At 38.4% G+C, this 17,473-nt stretch overlaps 1 protein-coding gene and 1 pseudogene across 1 annotated transcript; both read left to right on the plus strand.

Annotated features, from left to right (window-relative positions):
- Positions 1-592: 592 nt before the first annotated feature.
- On the plus strand, positions 593-6,641 carry LOC127804853 (tubulin alpha chain-like; annotated as a pseudogene).
- Positions 6,642-8,352: 1,711 nt separating this feature from the next.
- On the plus strand, positions 8,353-11,577 carry LOC127803299 (uncharacterized). The gene is made up of 4 exons (XM_052339423.1): positions 8,353-8,649; positions 8,958-9,441; positions 9,942-10,144; positions 10,270-11,577. The coding sequence occupies exons 1-4, from the start codon at positions 8,575-8,577 to the stop codon at positions 11,116-11,118; spliced, it is 1,611 nt and encodes a 536-aa protein (XP_052195383.1). The 5' UTR covers positions 8,353-8,574; the 3' UTR covers positions 11,119-11,577.
- Positions 11,578-17,473: the final 5,896 nt, after the last annotated feature.

The raw sequence follows: 17,473 nt of genomic DNA on the forward strand, positions 1-17,473 counted from the left end.
AATATAATGAATTAAATTTAATAAAACAATTTATAGCTATTGCATACAATTAACTGTTATTATAGCATATTATTAACATTACAATATTTTTTTTATAAATGATATTATTACTCTCTAAATTATATATTTTATAACAAATTAATTTTTATACTTTATTTTGTCTTATAACAACTATTAAATTCTTAATCTCGTTATAATTTAATTCTTTGTTAAAAATTTCATCAAAAAATTATAACGTGATAAATATATATAATAAAAAATAAAAATATAAGCATAAATATAAAAATAACGATTGTCATTGATGCTACAGAGCTAGTTGATAGGAGAATCCATGTTGGGTACTTACTCTATTTGTCTATTAAAATTTTATTATAAATTTCATACATGATATTATGTATATATATTTATATAAAAAATTTAAAATATTAATATAAAATTACGTATATATATATATATATATTTGTATGGAATCATTAAAATTGTTAAGAACCGGCGGACGGCGGTTAACCCAGCTCGTCCCTAAGATATTTTCTAATTGCTTCACCACCTTCACTCTTATTTAAACCCAACCAACAGCCTTCGCATCCTGATTCTCAGGGTTTTGAATTTGGGGGCGTCTTTATACACGCCACCAAATTTATATTATTCCCTTCGTCTGTCAGCTTTTCGATTAATCGTTCTTGGGTTTCACTTTAAATCTGTAGCAAAAACAAGAGAGTGCATTTCGATTCACATCGGTCAGGCCGGTATTCAGGTCGGGAATGCCTGCTGGGAACTCTACTGCCTCGAACATGGCATTCAGGTATATTTTGATCTTTTTCTATATTACCTAGTTGTCACTACCGTATACGTTTGTTTGCGTGTCAATATACGGGGCGTAATGAGTATTGGTATGCATGTGTAGCTCCAGTTTTATGCTACAATTTAGCCAGATATAGCTTTTCGATGAGTTGTTTGCGCACACTTTCTTGATATCATCTTCTAGATCTGAGACATCTGAGAAATATCCTTGTTCGTTTTCGTTGTTCACTTTGATTAGTTTGTCCGATGATTTCTCAACCTTCCGGCCTGATTTAGGGGTTTCTTGACGCGTGTCATTTGATCGGAATGAACAGCAGGCGGGATTTCTCATAAATTTTTGTATCAGTTCTGCGATCTGTTCAGTATGAAATCTTTTGTTATTGCTGCATTTTCGTTAGATAGAGTGAGATTTTCATTACTTCCATGGAACTTTCATCTGCCTACTGCGGTTGCACAACGATCCTTGTCATCGATGCATGATAGAGGGTTGGCAATCTGGCAGATCTAGGATTCTGGATGCATGCTAACTGGCAAGTCCTTGTATGTCTTCCAAACGAACAAGTTCTTAAAGACTTTGGTGTTGAGATAGGGTTTTATATCCATGTTCCTATTCCTGTTTGTATCCAATATAGAATTTAGAGGTCTGGGCTTTTGATGTGTTACTGCTATGCATGATGGTTAGAGCTATGATACCGTTAAAAATGTAAGTGCCTGTTCTATTTGATGTTTTTAACTCATTTTGAGTTTTTCAGTTTTTCAAAATATTGAAAACGCGTTTTCTTTTCTGTTTTCAAAAACACATTTTTAAAAACAAAGCAAAAATTTGTAAAGAAAATCCAAAACAACATTTTGTTATTTTGGGTGTTTCCTGTGAAAACACACACAAAAATTGAAAACACAAAAAACGCACGCACAACACCCCTACCCCCAACCCTCTAGTCTCGCATCTCTTCTTTCTCTTTCTGTAACAGCCGGGGTCTACATAACAACGTATTGTCCGGTTCAGGTCGCAACCAATCCTCGGTTTTATCGCTCTGAGATTTAATCCCAAAATGTGTGTCACTATGTAGAACACTCTCTGCACTTATATGTCCAGTTCCCCCCATTTGCATGGCTAATGTGGGATTCGCCTAAGGTGCTTACACACACACTCTCTCTCAAGCCTCGGCCAAACATTGTGTTCGCCATCTCCATCGCTGCCGAGCCGCCGTAGACCTCGCCCACCACCGTCAACCGCTCGCCTCCCCCCGCCATTCGATCTCTCAACCGCCGTCGACTGCTCCTCTCATGTCTCATCTTTTCTTTCAACTGCCCCCCGCCATCTCTGTCACCACCGCGAGCCGCCATCAACCATGCTTGCCTAAAGCCACCGTCGACCACTCCCCTCCCCCCACCATTAGATCTTGCTGGTTCGATCATTTCTTATCTTTTCTCTCAACCGCTCTCTGCCATTAGATCTAAGGAGATTTGGTCATTGGATCTTGCTGGATTTTGGGTATGTTGGTCGATGGGGCCTTGGGTGTCAGGTGGTTGCCTCTGATCGTCGGAAACCATCGGCCACGGTGGTCAGTGGCGATTAACAGTGTTGAAGATGTAGGGCGCCAGAGGAGAAGAAGAACAAGAACAGAGAGAAAAAAGAGAAGGAAAAAAAGAAAAAAAAAATAAAAGGAAAAAAAATCAAAGAAGGGAAAAAAGAATTAAAAAATTTATTATTAAATTTAAAAAATGAAATTATATATTTATTTAAAATTTTAAAAATATAATATATCTATATTATAATTAAAAACATAAGATAGGATATATTATATTATTAAGTGTATAATTTAATATAAATTATTGTTAAGATGTATGTTAATAATTTATCAATTAAATTTATTAATTTATTTTAATAATAAAATTTTATTCAAAAGAGTTAATTTTATTATTTAATAATTAAATGCATTGAATAAAATATCATAATAATAAAAAAGAAACAATTTTTTAAAATTTCAAAACAAACGCGTTTTTTAGTTTTTTTGTTTTGTGAAATAGTTTTTCAAAATGATAAAAAGAATACGTTTTTAAAAATCTCAAAACAAACACTTAAAACACAAAACTAAAAATAAATTGAAAATTCAAAACTCAAAATTGAAATACAAAGAGAACACCATCTAATTGTTTCAGGAATAGATTATTTTTGTCCCACTATGTTTGAGCCCTACTATCAACGAAAGAACATTGAAATAAAAAAAAAAAAAAAGGTCAATTTAACCCATGAACTTCTCAATTTTGGTCAATTTAGTTCCTGAACTGTTTTTCAGCTCAAATTCACCTTTGAGCTTTTCAAATGATTTAATTCAAGGGTGAATTTGAGCTAAAATAACTAGCATTTTAGGGTTAAAGTGGGCAGAGCGAGCGCAACAAAGTTAGGAGCCTTAGGCGAAAGGATTTATTGAGACCTTTGAGTACTAATTTTTTTTATAAAATAAAATGCATTTTTTTACACAAATATTTTATTATTTTATTAAATAAAAAAAAATTAAAATTCAATCAACTACAAAATATAATAATCTCTTAATGATAATAAATTTTCAACTAAAATATAATGTCTTATAGATAAGAAAAAAAAGCCAAACAACTTATAACAATAAACAAAACTAATTTTTCTTGAAACTCTAAGAAGGTTAATGCGAACAAAAAATTATACATTCATGATTCTCTTATAGAAATAAACAAAACAAAATATTAAACTGATAGCATTAAAAAGATAAAATTCACCAATAATGAGTAACTTTTCATTTTATAAATATGTGGGTTTTATGGGATATTGGAATTTGGGAACACCACAACAACGGTTAAAAATTGAAAAATTGTGAAGGGAAGTTAAAAAAAATTATAATGTTTTGTATTTAATTTTTTTAATAAAATATTAATTATTAAAAAAATAAAAAAATATATATACATAAATATTACAAAATTTGGGGCCTTATAATTTTGGGGGTCTAATGCCATGGCATACATGGCTTAAGAGTTGGGCCGACCTTGAAAGTGGGCCAAAACCTAGCTTTGCAGGGGCAAAGTGAACCATTTTGAAAGTTCAGGGATGAATTTGAGCTTAAAAACAAGTCTGGGGACTAAATTGACCAAATTTGAAAAGTTGAGGGACCAATAAAAATAGAGAAGTCAAAGAATGGAATGGAAAGTCAATGTTGTTTAGCTCTTCTGGAAAATTAGAGGAAAAATTTAATTAAAGGTTTTAAAGAAGAATTGATCTCTGTTAATTATTTAAAGATGGAAAATAAATAATTTTTCTCACAATACCCAATTTTATTTTCATAATGCTTTAAGAGTAGTAAAGCTTCTTTGTACATGACACGTGCAAGTTTGTTATTCATTCTAAACAGTTTTTGTTTAGAGCAATTCTTCTTGGTGGGTTTGATATAAAATAATCAAATAAGTAACTCAAATCAAATAAACTCAATAATAAAGTGAGAGCAGCATACCAATAGATAGCGGGAAATTTGCATATTCCAATTTGTGCTTTAAATTTAGCTATCCGTGCAAGATGGATCTGTACAGTGTAAGTTGATTTCTCCAAAATAATTTAGCAGTTTTTTTTTTATATATATATATGCATTGTTTAACATTTCACTGTGTCAATAATCTAAAGTGTGTCTCTGCCTGTTCCTGATGGTGCCCTTTGTGTTTTGAGGAGATTATGTGTGGAAATGTATGAGACTTGTTTAGGACCTTGTGAGTGCTTCTGGTTCTTTCCTTTATACATGGCTATAGTGACATTGGACCATCGCGAGGGAGATTTGGGCAGGTGTATTGCAGGTGTAGAAGTATATTTTAAGAAGTGTTTATATTTGTGTTTATGTCTTGGGACTTGTTTCTTTAATTTCTTGTATTTGTGGGTAGTTTTTATTATATGTTGGATGTATAAATATATATGTATATATATGTATGTTTGTTTTTTCAATTCGAAGGCAGTTAATGGTCAGTTTCTCAGTATTTCTGCTCTTAATTGCTTTCCTCTGTCTCAATTTTCTCTGTTCTTCCTTATTTTTCTCCTCTGTTTCTTCTACTTCCTTCTTCTTCTCCTCTCTGTTTCTTCTAGTTCTTTCACTCATCTTCTTCTCTCCTTCTCTTCTTCATTATCTTCTGTCCTACATCATATAGACCTCTTAACTTCTTTTCCACATTTCTTGTGATTTTTTGAATTTGTATTCTTGTTTTCTCTAGCCTTGATGGTCAGATGCCAAGTGACAAGACCGTTGGGGGAGGTGATGATGCTTTCAACACCTTTTTCAATGAAACTGATGCAGGAAGGCATGTTCCCCGCGCGGTTTTTGTAGATCTTGAGCCCACTGTCATTGATGAGGTGAGGACTGGAACATACCGCCAGCTCTTCCACCCAGAACAGCTCATTAGTGGGAAGGAAGATGCAGCAAACAACTTTGCCCGTGGACACTATACAAGTAATTTTGTAGTCCTTAATTCCATTTCTGTATTTTGAGCTAATTTTTCTAGGAGTCAAATACTGATACCATCTATTATTGTTTCAGTTGGGAAAGAGATAGTTGATCTCTGCTTGGATCGTATCAGAAAGCTTGCAGACGACTGCACTGGTCTCCAGGGTTTCCTGGTCTTCAATGCTGTAGGTGGAGGCACCGGTTCTGGTCTTGGTTCACTTCTGTTGGAACGATTGTCCGTTGACTATGGGAAGAAATCCAAGCTTGGATTTACAGTCTATCCCTCACCACAGGTTTCAACTTCTGTTGTTGAGCCCTACAATTGTGTCCTCTCTCCCCACTCACTTCTTGAGCACACTGATGTTGCTGTGTTGCTCGATAATGAAGCAATCTATGATATTTGCAGGCGCCCCCTAGATATTGAGCGCCCAACCTACACCAACCTTAACCGTTTGGTTTCTCAGGTACCACGTATGGCCTTTCTTGGCTTCTGTTATTCTTGGCTGAAGCATGCTTTTTGATAATCTTCTACCTCAATATGCAGGTGATTTCATCCTTGACTGCTTCTTTAAGGTTTGATGGTGCATTGAATGTGGATGTGACAGAGTTTCAAACCAACCTTGTCCCATACCCCCAGGATCCATTTCATGCTTTCATCTTATGCTCCTGTAATTTCTGCTGAGAAAGCCTATCATGAGCAACTTTCAGTTGCAGAGATTACCAACTCTGCATTTGAACCTTCATCAATGATGGCAAAGTGTGATCCCCGCCATGGCAAGTACATGGCTTGCTGTTTGATGTACAGAGGAGATGTTGTTCCCAAAGATGTGAATGCTGCTGTGACCACCATTAAGACGAAGTGCACCATTCAATTTGTTGACTGGTGCCCTACTGGATTCAAGTGTGGCATTAACTACCAGCCGCCAACTGTTGTTCCTGGTGGTGATCTTGCCAAGGTGCAAAGGGCTATTTGCATGATATCAAACTCCACCAGTGTTGCTGAGGTGTTCTCCCGCATTGACCATAAGTTTGATCTTATGTATGCCAAGAGGGCTTTTGTGCACTGGTATGTTGGTGAAGGGATGGAGGAAGGTGAGTTTTCTGAAGCCCGGGAAGACCTTGCTGCCCTTGAAAAGGACTATGAGGAGGTTGGAGCTGAGTCTAATGAGGATGACGATGATGTGGAGGGAGATGACTACTGATAAGGTGAATGCGATTGTTGCCTGCGCCCTATGGTTCTAATGTTGTGCTCTGTGGTTGGTTTATTGTTCTCATTGTTTCTGTTAGTATTTGTGTTGCTTAACAATCTTTGGTGGTGTTGGCTTGTTAAGGATGTTCTTGTACTGGACTTACTGATGATACATGATTGTGGGCTTGCTTGTTTTCTGTTGTGGCACGTATATTTTGAATCGATATTTTTGAAGATTTTTAGGTGGCATGGTGGTGGGAAATTCACAATCACACAACGGGAATGCTTGTTTTTTCCTTTTTGGTCTATACGAAGAACTCCATCCCCCTCCTTCAATGAAGAAAAAGATACGTATGATTTGTACTGAGTGCAATTTTGTTCACCCTCAAAAACGGGGGTGACTATCATCCCCAGTGTTTTTGAGGGTAAAAATAACGGAACGGTTCGAGAATAAAAATAACGGAACGGATTGTTCTATTATTTTTATCCTCAAAAACACTAGGGGTGATGGTCACCCCCATTTTTTAGGGTGAACAAAATCGCACTCATTTATACTTATCTGGTTTATGGGGTTTCATATGTTTACGGCAGGGAGTTATCTTCTAATAAAGTAGAATTTCATTAACTATAGTTGATTTTTTTTTTTTTTTTGGGGGGGGGGGGGGTCAATGGATATTTACACATTCTAAGAGGTTATATATCCTTGAAGTGGTTGCGTCTTCTTGTGGATGGTTCAAGAACGTACGTACATTCACATGACATTCCATCCCGTTAGAGGCTTCCTGTTGTGTGACGTTACTACTGACGTTGAAGCGGGATTTTTGTGCGTTTGATCCCCCTCATATTATTTAAAAGCATAGTTGATAGTTCTCACCCGACAGGCATTAGCTTTAGGATAGGGCAGATAATTATTCAAAATATATTTGTAATATACATTTTTTTTTTTTGTTGCTGAACTCGGTCCCCGAGCAAATGGTACTATTTATCTGTGTTTTTTTGTTTTCTTTCTTGAATTGTTTGGCATCTCAGAGAGACTGATAGTGAAAGTGAAGTCCCACTAGTGCAGTTTGAGTTTCCAATCGGGTACACCTCTCCATTTACTTATTGGGAATGGAGCGTCCGAATGGGAAATTAGTCAGCAGTTGTCAGCACGTGGCTTTACACGTGCGGTTCAATTAGATGGATGGAAACGTTGTTGGAGAAAGGAATAATAAAAAATTATTATTATTATTTGTATTTATATGGTGATGTATACGGATTATATTACAGAAGGAATACAGTTAAGTAGTAATAATAATAAAATTAAAAAAAGGAGAGCAGAGAGGGAGGGAGGGAGGGAAGGCGTACGTAGAGGATGGGTTGGTCTTCTTCCAAGCATTATAATACGTTGGTTCGTTTCCATGGTCTTGCACTTGCACTTGCTCCCCTCTCCTCTCGCCTCCAGAATTGCCATTTTCTTTAGTTATCTACACATCAAATTCTCCAATAAAGTCAGTTATGTCAGTTAACCACTACATCAATTTATTTTATATTTAAATTTGTTTGAAATATGTATATATTATATTTTTTTTATGTAAAAACGGATGGAGCATTATTGAAAGAAGACCATGCTTGATAATAAAGTTGATGAGGCACATTACTGTTGTTAAGGATATTATCGTCCTTCCACCAACTCTTGACCGTACACTCTATAGGAGGGGTCTGCACGCACGGCGTGATTTGTAAGGTAATACAGCGTCGTCGGATTTCTTCATTATTATATGCGTATGCATTGTTGTTCTCTTTCCGTTTATTTTTGAAGCTTTGGCATAAACTAAAATAAATATAAATATATAATAATACCGAGGAAGATTTGACTTGACTCCAAACATGAACCAGGAACAAGAAGGGAACAGAAACAGCTATCAAACAGAGAGACTGACAGAGAGATTTAAATATAAATAAATCGAAATTCCTTGTAAGGGGTCTTTATTCTTTAATGGCGTCTCTCTCTCTCTCTCTCTCTCTCTCTCTCTCTCTCCGCGCTCTGCATAATATGTCCTCCTCTTTCTAGGATGATGTAGCTACTTTGCTTCAAAGAGAGGAGAAAGGAAGAGATTAAAGGGTGGGTAGCTCTGGAAAGCCAAGGCCATGGAAAAGAAGAGGAAGGATTGCAAGCTTGTTTTTGCTGCATCCGAAGAAGCGAATGGGCCCAATGAAATCTTGGTGAGAGCCCCTTTTGATTCTTTACTTATATTTTCTAAAGATGGGCTCGTCTCAAAAGTTCTCCTATTTGTTCGATTTCTGCTCAACTCTGGTCGTTGCAAAAGCAGCCAAATATCCCAATCTGCTTTGTTGGGTTTTCTTGTGTTTTCTGAATAAACATCAGAGATATTTTTCATCGAACAAACTCTTAAAGCATATATCACAACTGGAAAAAAAAAAAAATAGTTGAAACTCGTTTATCTGCTCTATTGAGAAGCAAGCTGAAAAGTGAAAACCATTTTCAAGTAGTTTTCTGTGTGTTTCTATAGAGAAAGGAAGATCTGAATCAATCTAGTGTTGTACATGCTGCCGGGAAAAATGTGATCACCGCTAGCTCTTCACAGGACAATGCACCGTCCTTGAACAATCAACCCCAACCGGTTGTTCAATGGCAACATACAGCCCAATGTGTAATGGACCACCAATTCAATTTGATCCCAAACCCTTGTTTGCCTACCCAATCACCCTCACCTACATTCATAAGCCAATGGCAGCCACCACATCCACATTATCAGCAACAGAATCCCTCAACCCATCAGGTCCAACACAGCCAGTTTTCCCCACATTTAGCACAACCTGTGGTGCCTTTCTTGCTGGCTCAGCGGCCTGGGTATCATTCAGTTGCACCTGTTGGAACAACGGAGATTAGTTGGCAAGGTCCTACAACAGCTGGAGGAGGAATTTCATCCGGCAACCAGCCCCAGATTCCAAGCTTTTGTTACCATGTTAATTATCCGTATCCAGGCTTTCCAGGTAAGTTCATGGGTTTTATCTTCAGTGCTCTATGAGTTTTTCTGCTCAAACATGTCAATTTTTTCATATGCTAAAATGTCTGAGCATTATTCAATTTCTTTAAACTTTGTTTAAGATAGACATTATCACTTCATTGTATGTATTTTGATGGTTAACTTTGTATATTACCGATCCTTCATGGTAGAACTAATAATTTGGCCAGCAATGATTCGACTCTTTCTGAGCAATTTTTAGCATAGTGGGACCAAAAAGACTGGCAAGGTAGAATTCATTTAGCCGGGCCTGTATAGTGGAATAAAGGATTGATATTTTGTTGAACAATTTTTGAACATCACAAATTGCGGAGAACCCTCTAAAACTTTTCCCCCCCAGTTGGCCTGTTATCTCAACAGACCTTGTGAAAAGTGTAGGTACTTAGCTCTTACTTTACCACTATACAGCAAAGTTTATTTAACTTGAGTCGTATGATCTTGAATGGTTGAGGTTCTTCTCGGTAACAGGTCCTTGGGATCCAACATCTTGGTGGGCTCATGCTCAACTGCCCGCTTGCACCTATGCTATTCCAGGAGGATGTGGCTATATCTCTTCATTACCATCATTGATGCCTGGTTGCTCAGCTCCCTCAAGTCAGCTCTCACAGAGGGGAATCATTCAGCCACCAGAAAAGCTTTCACAGAAGCACCAGCGGCTGTGGGAAGCTCAAGTAAGATTCTTTTCTTTCTTTCTCCCATCTTAGTTTTACCTTAAGATATTCCATTCTATGCACTACCATTTTAGAGACTTCACATTGTGGAAATAACAGTGAGATTTATGCTGTTGAGGATGCAGTCAGCAGAGAATATTCAGTTATGGGCTGTGGTTGGTCGGTTGCAATCAGAATTGGCAGATTACAAGAGCCGCTTAATGAAGCTTGAATCAGAGGTCTTCTTATCTGTTAAACCAACAGTTGCAGAGTCCAAGGCTCTTGGCACTGGTACTCACTTAGCTGGACGATCATCAAAGAGGGGTAGACCAAAGAAACCAATTGCTTCTGCTGATGCTGTTTGTTCCCCGGATGACTCTCGTCCTCGAGCTCGTGGTCGAAAGCCTGCGGTGCGCAATGTTGCATTGGAGATAAAAGAAATAAATTTGAGGAAGGAGAGCATAATAAAACACAAAGAGAATCAGTGTCACTCTTCCATCCAGCACCAAAATGACATAAACATTGAAAACAACTTGACAAACTGTTGCTGCGGGATGGAGATTTCTGGAACAATCCCCACATTTGACAGTCGAATTCACCAGCATGTTCCCGGGCTCAACCCTTGTTCGTCCTCCATTTTCAATAACAAGATTGGAGACCCCGGGCCTGAATTTTCAATTTTGCCTCACCGTGTTAAAGGGGTTGAAAGAAAAGGTGCTCTTCTCGATGTCCCAGGGACCATGGGTAGTGAAAGTTTCGTATGGACCTCAAATATCTCCTCTGAAAACTGTAGAAGAGATCCGGTAAACGTTGGCACTCGTGATTGTTACAATGAGGTTAATGTCGTGGGAGAAGGAAGGAATTTCATGGTAGGATGGAATTTTAGGAATGAAGAAGGTGCTTCTGCAGCTACTCAAAATGCTGCAGCAGAATCTCCCAAAGATGAAGAAGAGATGGAGGATGATGGCAGCTCAGCGGCTGAAGATGCTGCTTGACGGATTGGATTCTCCTACTGGTTTTAGGCTTAGAGTCTGTTTTCAGTTTGGTTGAAAAGCTGGTGTGAAATTTCAGTTTTTCTTGGCGCATCAGCCGGGTGTTGCTTTCCTCATTTTTGGATGATCACATTGAATGCCTAGCTAGGAGCTAGCTCAGTTGGGCTCTTGCTGTAAAAGGGGGAAGAAACCAACCCAAATTTTGCAAGGCTGCAGGGTGCATAAAGAGATATTTATATCAAAATTTCTAAGGCAGCAGGGTGTATAAAGAGATATTTAGATCAAAATTTCTAAGGTAATGCAAGAATCGCCTTTGTTCATCTTTGCTTTCATTTACTGTCGAGGAAAATTGTCGACAATTTGTCATGTTTGCGTTTGCAACCACTTCATCCAATCCAAAGCCTCAAAACTCTGCTAAAAGGCAATGTTGAGGCAAGATTTTGACCAAACATAGATGACATAAAATAATTAAGGTAGTGGGATGAATTGAACCAACTTGGTATAGTGTCACAACGAGATGATCCGGTCCAAACTGTGTAAATGAGTTTTTTTTTTTTTTTTTTAAGATTATGCATTATCACTCGAGTCTTTATCGAACCCGCCCTAACGTCGTGTAAATGAGTTACTTGCGTTGAGATGAAATGGTTCTGCAAAAGTTACATTAAATATTTTCTAATTTTAGACCAAATCCTTGACTGTTGTTGGTAACAAAATAATACACGTTTTTCTTTATGATTGTTAGTATGCTAGGCCGGGCCAACACTCCAACACTTAAAATCAGGAATATGTTTGTCAGTACCTAGGCTGGACCATTTGTCCCTTTATTATTATTATTATTATTATTATTATTGTAGAAGAATTATCATTAAGTTTTGAGAAGAAGATTTGGGGGTTTGTAATTAGTTTTATATGTAATGAGTGCCATATAAATAAAAATAAAAATTACCAGTGATTATATGAAAAGACTATAATAATAATAATAAGTTTATCAATTATTTGATACAAAATGAAATGATGAAACAATAAAATATTATACTACTTTGATATGAAATCCTTTTTCTTCATGTATTTGTCCAGTCAGCAACTTGATTGTAATCTGCCCGTGCCTGCCATATGGTGAATTAACACTCGCATGGAAGTTGGAACAGTGTATGCCAACTGAACAGCTATTTCACAAACTCAACATATTAATTAAAATATTGAAATTAATTATTTATGTAATTTATTTATAATTACGTACGTAATTTACCTAACAACACACTCCTTCTTAATGTTTGATCGCAAAACTTGTTAGTCAAATTAGAACTCCAATCCCTCTCCTCCATCATCCAAACGTTACTTTGATCTCTCGTTGGGTCCAAGCAGTTTGGAAGGGCATGCTTGAATCATTCTCGCAGAATCCGCAACCAATCTCTACAACCTTTCACACCCCCCAATGTATATACGCACACACTATTTTCTGGTTCTGTCCTTGAATCTGAAATGGCTTCACCACGAGCTGAACCATCCATCGATAACCGGCGCCGGCGCCGCCTCAAACCAAGGCGAGTCTGCTTCTCGTTCGCGGCTTATGCCAAGAGCATTATAGACCAGCTCAGGGAATGCAACGTCCCCGTTGAAGCCGGTCTCACCGACGACGAATTCGCCGCCGTCGAGTCGGCGTTGAACTTCAAATTCCCTCCGGACATCCGCTCCATCCTCCAAGAAGGCCTCCCACTTGGTCCGGGCTTTCCCAACTGGCGATCGTCGTCGTCCCAACAGCTTGAAATCCTCACCAACCTCCCAATCCTGGGCATTTCCAAAGAAATCTCGCGGAACAAGTTCTGGGTCGAGTCTTGGGGCAACATGCCTCCAGACGCCGACGAGGCGGTGGGATTGGCGAGAGAGTTCTTGAAGAAAGCTCCGGTTCTAATTCCCATATACCGGCGGTGTTACATCCCTTCGGCCCCGGAATTGGCGGGAAACCCAGTGTTCTACGTTCGGGGCAGCGAGGTAAGGCTGGCGAGCTTTGACGTGGCAGGGTTCTTCCAGAACGTAGATGTCCGGTCGAAGGAGGGGGTGAAGAGGGGGGTGAGCGGAAGTTTGTGGAATTTGATGAATGCGCCGGCGTGGGCGGCGACGGAGGCGCGGAGGATAGAGTTTTGGACGAAGATGGCGGAGAGAGAGGGGACTGGCGGCGAGGGGCGGTGGTGGTCGAGTGGGGTATTGAGGAGCACAATGGAGGAGGCGTGTGGGAAGCTTAGGGAGGGAGGGTGGAAGGAAGAAGAGGTGAGAGAGATGACCGGCGGCGTTGGGGGGAAGGGGCGGAAGGCGGTTAGAGACAGGGAGGCGGTGGCGTGGCAGGTGAGGATATTGTCGATGAGGATGTTGCGTGCGGGGTGGAGCAGGGAAGATGTGGTGGACTCTCTTGGTTGTCAGATTGAGGTTGCTGCTCCTCTTCCTTCGTCGTGATCATCATCATCATGGAGACGAATGGCTCTACTATGATATACCTTGGAACTAATGCCGTATATACCCAATTAATTAATTATCCATAACAGATCCAATTCGACTTTTCTTGTGCCTAATTATTCATACATATATATATATTCCAATTAATGACTTGTAAGGCCCATTTATTAATTCAAGAACTCTTTGGTGATGTTATGAACTCTTTGCGATAAAATTTTAAGCAGTTGGTTCCATTAATATCAATCGCCCGCCTGCGCCTGCGCCTGCCTCATCATAAACTACAAACAAATTGCTGTATGTATGTATGTATGTGATCTTGGCTTGTTGGGCGGGTCGCCATTACCATTACCATGACATTAGATTAGGTCTGCATCAACTCAATAGTCAAGACCATTGAAAAAGTCACACCCGTCACTGCCGAGGTCGCATAGAAAGAAATAGCTCCTCCTCCTCCTCCTCCTCCTCCTCCTCTGACCTTTTCCTCTTCTTTTAGACTTACACTTGGAACGCTGTCCTTTGCTTGCTTTTGCTCCCTTACCAATTGTCTATTCGTTCTTACTGCCCCGTGATTTACTATTACGAAAAAATATTCAATGTAACTGTTGACATGATATTATTATTTAATAACAATTTATATTTTAAATACATTACTGTAACGAGGTGGTAATTACCGTTTTTACCATCCATATTTACTGTTTTTCTTATGAAATTATTATATTGTTAGTTCATTATAATTTAATACATCATACTCAAAGGTACATATTTCAATTCAGTATGATCTCAAAAGTACTGAAATATGTGAAGACATCAGACATGCGAGTGTACGTAAGAGAGCTACATAAGTGTACATGAAAATAAAAACACAAATGTCATGTAATGCATGGTAACAAATGCTATCAAGTATCAACTCATTGTGGTAGTTTGAGCATAAAGTTACAGAAATGTTACCTGGACCCCAACAATCAACTTCTTCATCTATCCCTCTGTCTCTAGGCCCTTTCTTCGACAGATTCCTCGCCAGTTCGTCTCTAGCCTCTCTCGCCTCACAAGTCCAGGGCCGGACCTATAGTGGGGCCTAAGAGGTGGTTGTCTCAAGGCTCATAAATTTTGTCATTCTTGGGGGCCTATAAATTTTTTCCAAGCCCACCCCCCAATCAGTGCCTTCTGCAAACCCTTCTCCCTCTCTAGCTCTCTCGCCCTCGCCCTCACCCTCGCTCGCTGCCTCGCCCTTGCTCTGGCCCCTCACCCTCACCCTTGCCCTCGCTCGCGGCTAGCCCTCGCCCTCATTTTAGCCTCTCGCTCGCGGCTCGCCCTCGCTTCTCGGTCGGTAGCTGGGGAGGTTGCATCTGTGGCTACTGGATCTGGCTCTACTCTTGCTCTCGCTGGGTGACTGGGTCGCTCGCTTCTCTGCATTGCCATTGGGACACTTTGGTTCAATCTTTTGAGGTTTGGTTCAATCTTTGGTGTTGTGTTCTGTTCGGGTTCAAATTCAATACCAGCGACAAAAAAATCTTTTGGTTCAATCTTTGCTTTGGCGTTGTGTTCTTGTTCTTCGCAGGCAGGCAGGCAGGCAATGGCTACTGGCCAGTTGGTGGGCATCTCTTCATACTCCAGAGACCAAGAGACTAGAGGTAAGTTAATTTATTTGATTATGTTCTATTTAATGTGTATTTTATTTTATTTTAGGTAATTTAACATCTATAATGAGTTTAGGAATTATGACTTTAGGTTTTTTGCTAATTGTTATTTGACTACTTCATTTAGTTATGAATTGTTGTGGCTGAGATGTGTTAATTGTGATTGAATATTTGAATTGTCCATGCTAAAATTGTTAATTTTTTTATTTTATTTTTTGATATGATATGAATATTTATTTACTTTTTAATGTTTTATTATAAAAAAATAAAATTTAAATGTATGTACATTATGATTTAGGGGCTTATTTTTACATTTAGACTCAAGGCTTCAAAATCTCAGGTATGCACAAGTCACAACAGCTTCTGAGTTTAGTGCCCACAGCATCTCCTTCTCTTCTTTGTTGATCACTCGTTAGCCCTCCTCTCGCCCCTTGTCTCTTGTCACTTATGGGTTTTGCTCAGATCAGTGCTCACCATCTCACAGCATCTCCCTCTCTTCATCACTCGTCAATTTGTTCCCTCTCTCACCCCTCGCCGCTCATCAGTTTGTCCCTCAATTCAAGGCTCACAGTTTCAGGTAAGGTTTGTTCATATTGTTATTTATTTGATTTAGATTTTTTTAATTTTTTTTAGGGATTTTTCTGATTTTATTTTAATTTTGATGGAAAAATACATATTTTAACTTGTACATACATGTTTTTTTCATTTAAACACTCAAAATTTTTGTTATTTCAATTACACTTTTGAAGTATACAACTTCGAGTCAATTGCTCACCTTGTCACAATTGATCTAGTGTGTGCAATGCATGTGCACTAAAATACCAAAATTACCTCTCCTAACCACCATCACCGCCATAGTTTTTGGTCGATGACAAGGCAAGTGTAAGTTGTTGGGAGGTGGTAGGCGAAGGTGGAAGACAAAGGGCTAATGGTAGGTAGAGGCAAAGAAAGACGGGACGCGTCGACGACAAACAAAGGCAAAAGGCAAAACGCAAAAGGTTGACAGTAGGCTAAGGCGGATGGCAAGAATTGATGGCCGACAAATGAAGCCATTATCGGTAATAGAAAATAGAAGGCAAAGAGGCAACTTCGTCAATGACTTCGCTTTTTTTCTTTTTGTCTTCCTTGATCGACGATAGCTTCGTCTGTTGGTTGTCAGTGCCTATTGTCGACGCTTTCGCTTATCGCTTCTTGGTGGCTTTCATCTACCTCGTCGTCAACTAGAAGTTGTGCCTGAGGGGTAATTTTGGTATTTTAGCACGTGTGCATTGCATGCATTAGGTCAATTGTGGCAAGATGTGCAATTAATTCAAAATTATATAGTTAAAACAACAAAAACTCTTGAGTGTAAAAAGTGCAAGTACATGCATTAAAATATGTATTTAGTCGACTTTGCTTTCTTTCTTTACAGTTCACATTGGTTTTGCAAGTTCAATTACTTCAGTCAATCTACATTTGATTTCAGCAAGTTTTTGTGCCTAGATTTGATTACGAGTTCTAGTTCAAATCGTAGTCAGGATATAATAATAAATTTGTAACTGCGAGAGAATGTTCATTTTTAGTCTCTAATATCAAGAAGACATAAAATAGAAGAATGTCAAAGACACGAGATGTCTCTCTCGCGTGCTCTTTGATACTTAAGTCAATATTAGTTGAAAATTAGAGAAATATTCAAGTAGTTTATGTACAAGTTCTTGCATATTTCGATCGAAAAGATTACCAATATTTATAGAGATTAAGACTATCAAGTGAATGACTCATTCATGTTTTTTGAGATCGCCTATTATAGATTTTCAAGATCTCAGAGCTTGATGTATTCTTGTACCACGAACATGAGAAAGGCTCCTGAGAGGGTTTCTTGAGGCCACTCAAGAAAGGACCCTGGGAGGGTCTCCCAAGAGGTAACCATTAAAGGCTCTTGGGAGAGTCTCGTGGAAACAACCCTATCAAGAAATTTTCTGAGCCTCTTCTTTGGGCTTTTTCCTCTCAAGCCTATTTTTTTTGGGCACGATAATAATTAGTATTTTTGCCAAGAGGATTATTTATGTTAATCTAGTAATTGGTCTAATTTATAATTAAAGACAGTTTTAAAGTGAACATTTATTAGTGAATTTTTAATCCAGCACTTTAGCTAAATTGATTCCAATAAATTGTTATTTTATTTTTTGATTTGGGTTGAAGCTTCTATTGTGTTGGACCAATTTACATTCTCTTTTGAAATGGGCCCAAAATTGAAAAATGGGTTCAACTTCTTACAGCTGAAAGAAAAG

The sequence above is a fragment of the Diospyros lotus genome, chromosome 6, assembly GCF_014633365.1.
Source record: "Diospyros lotus cultivar Yz01 chromosome 6, ASM1463336v1, whole genome shotgun sequence".
Taxonomy (NCBI): domain Eukaryota; kingdom Viridiplantae; phylum Streptophyta; class Magnoliopsida; order Ericales; family Ebenaceae; genus Diospyros; species Diospyros lotus.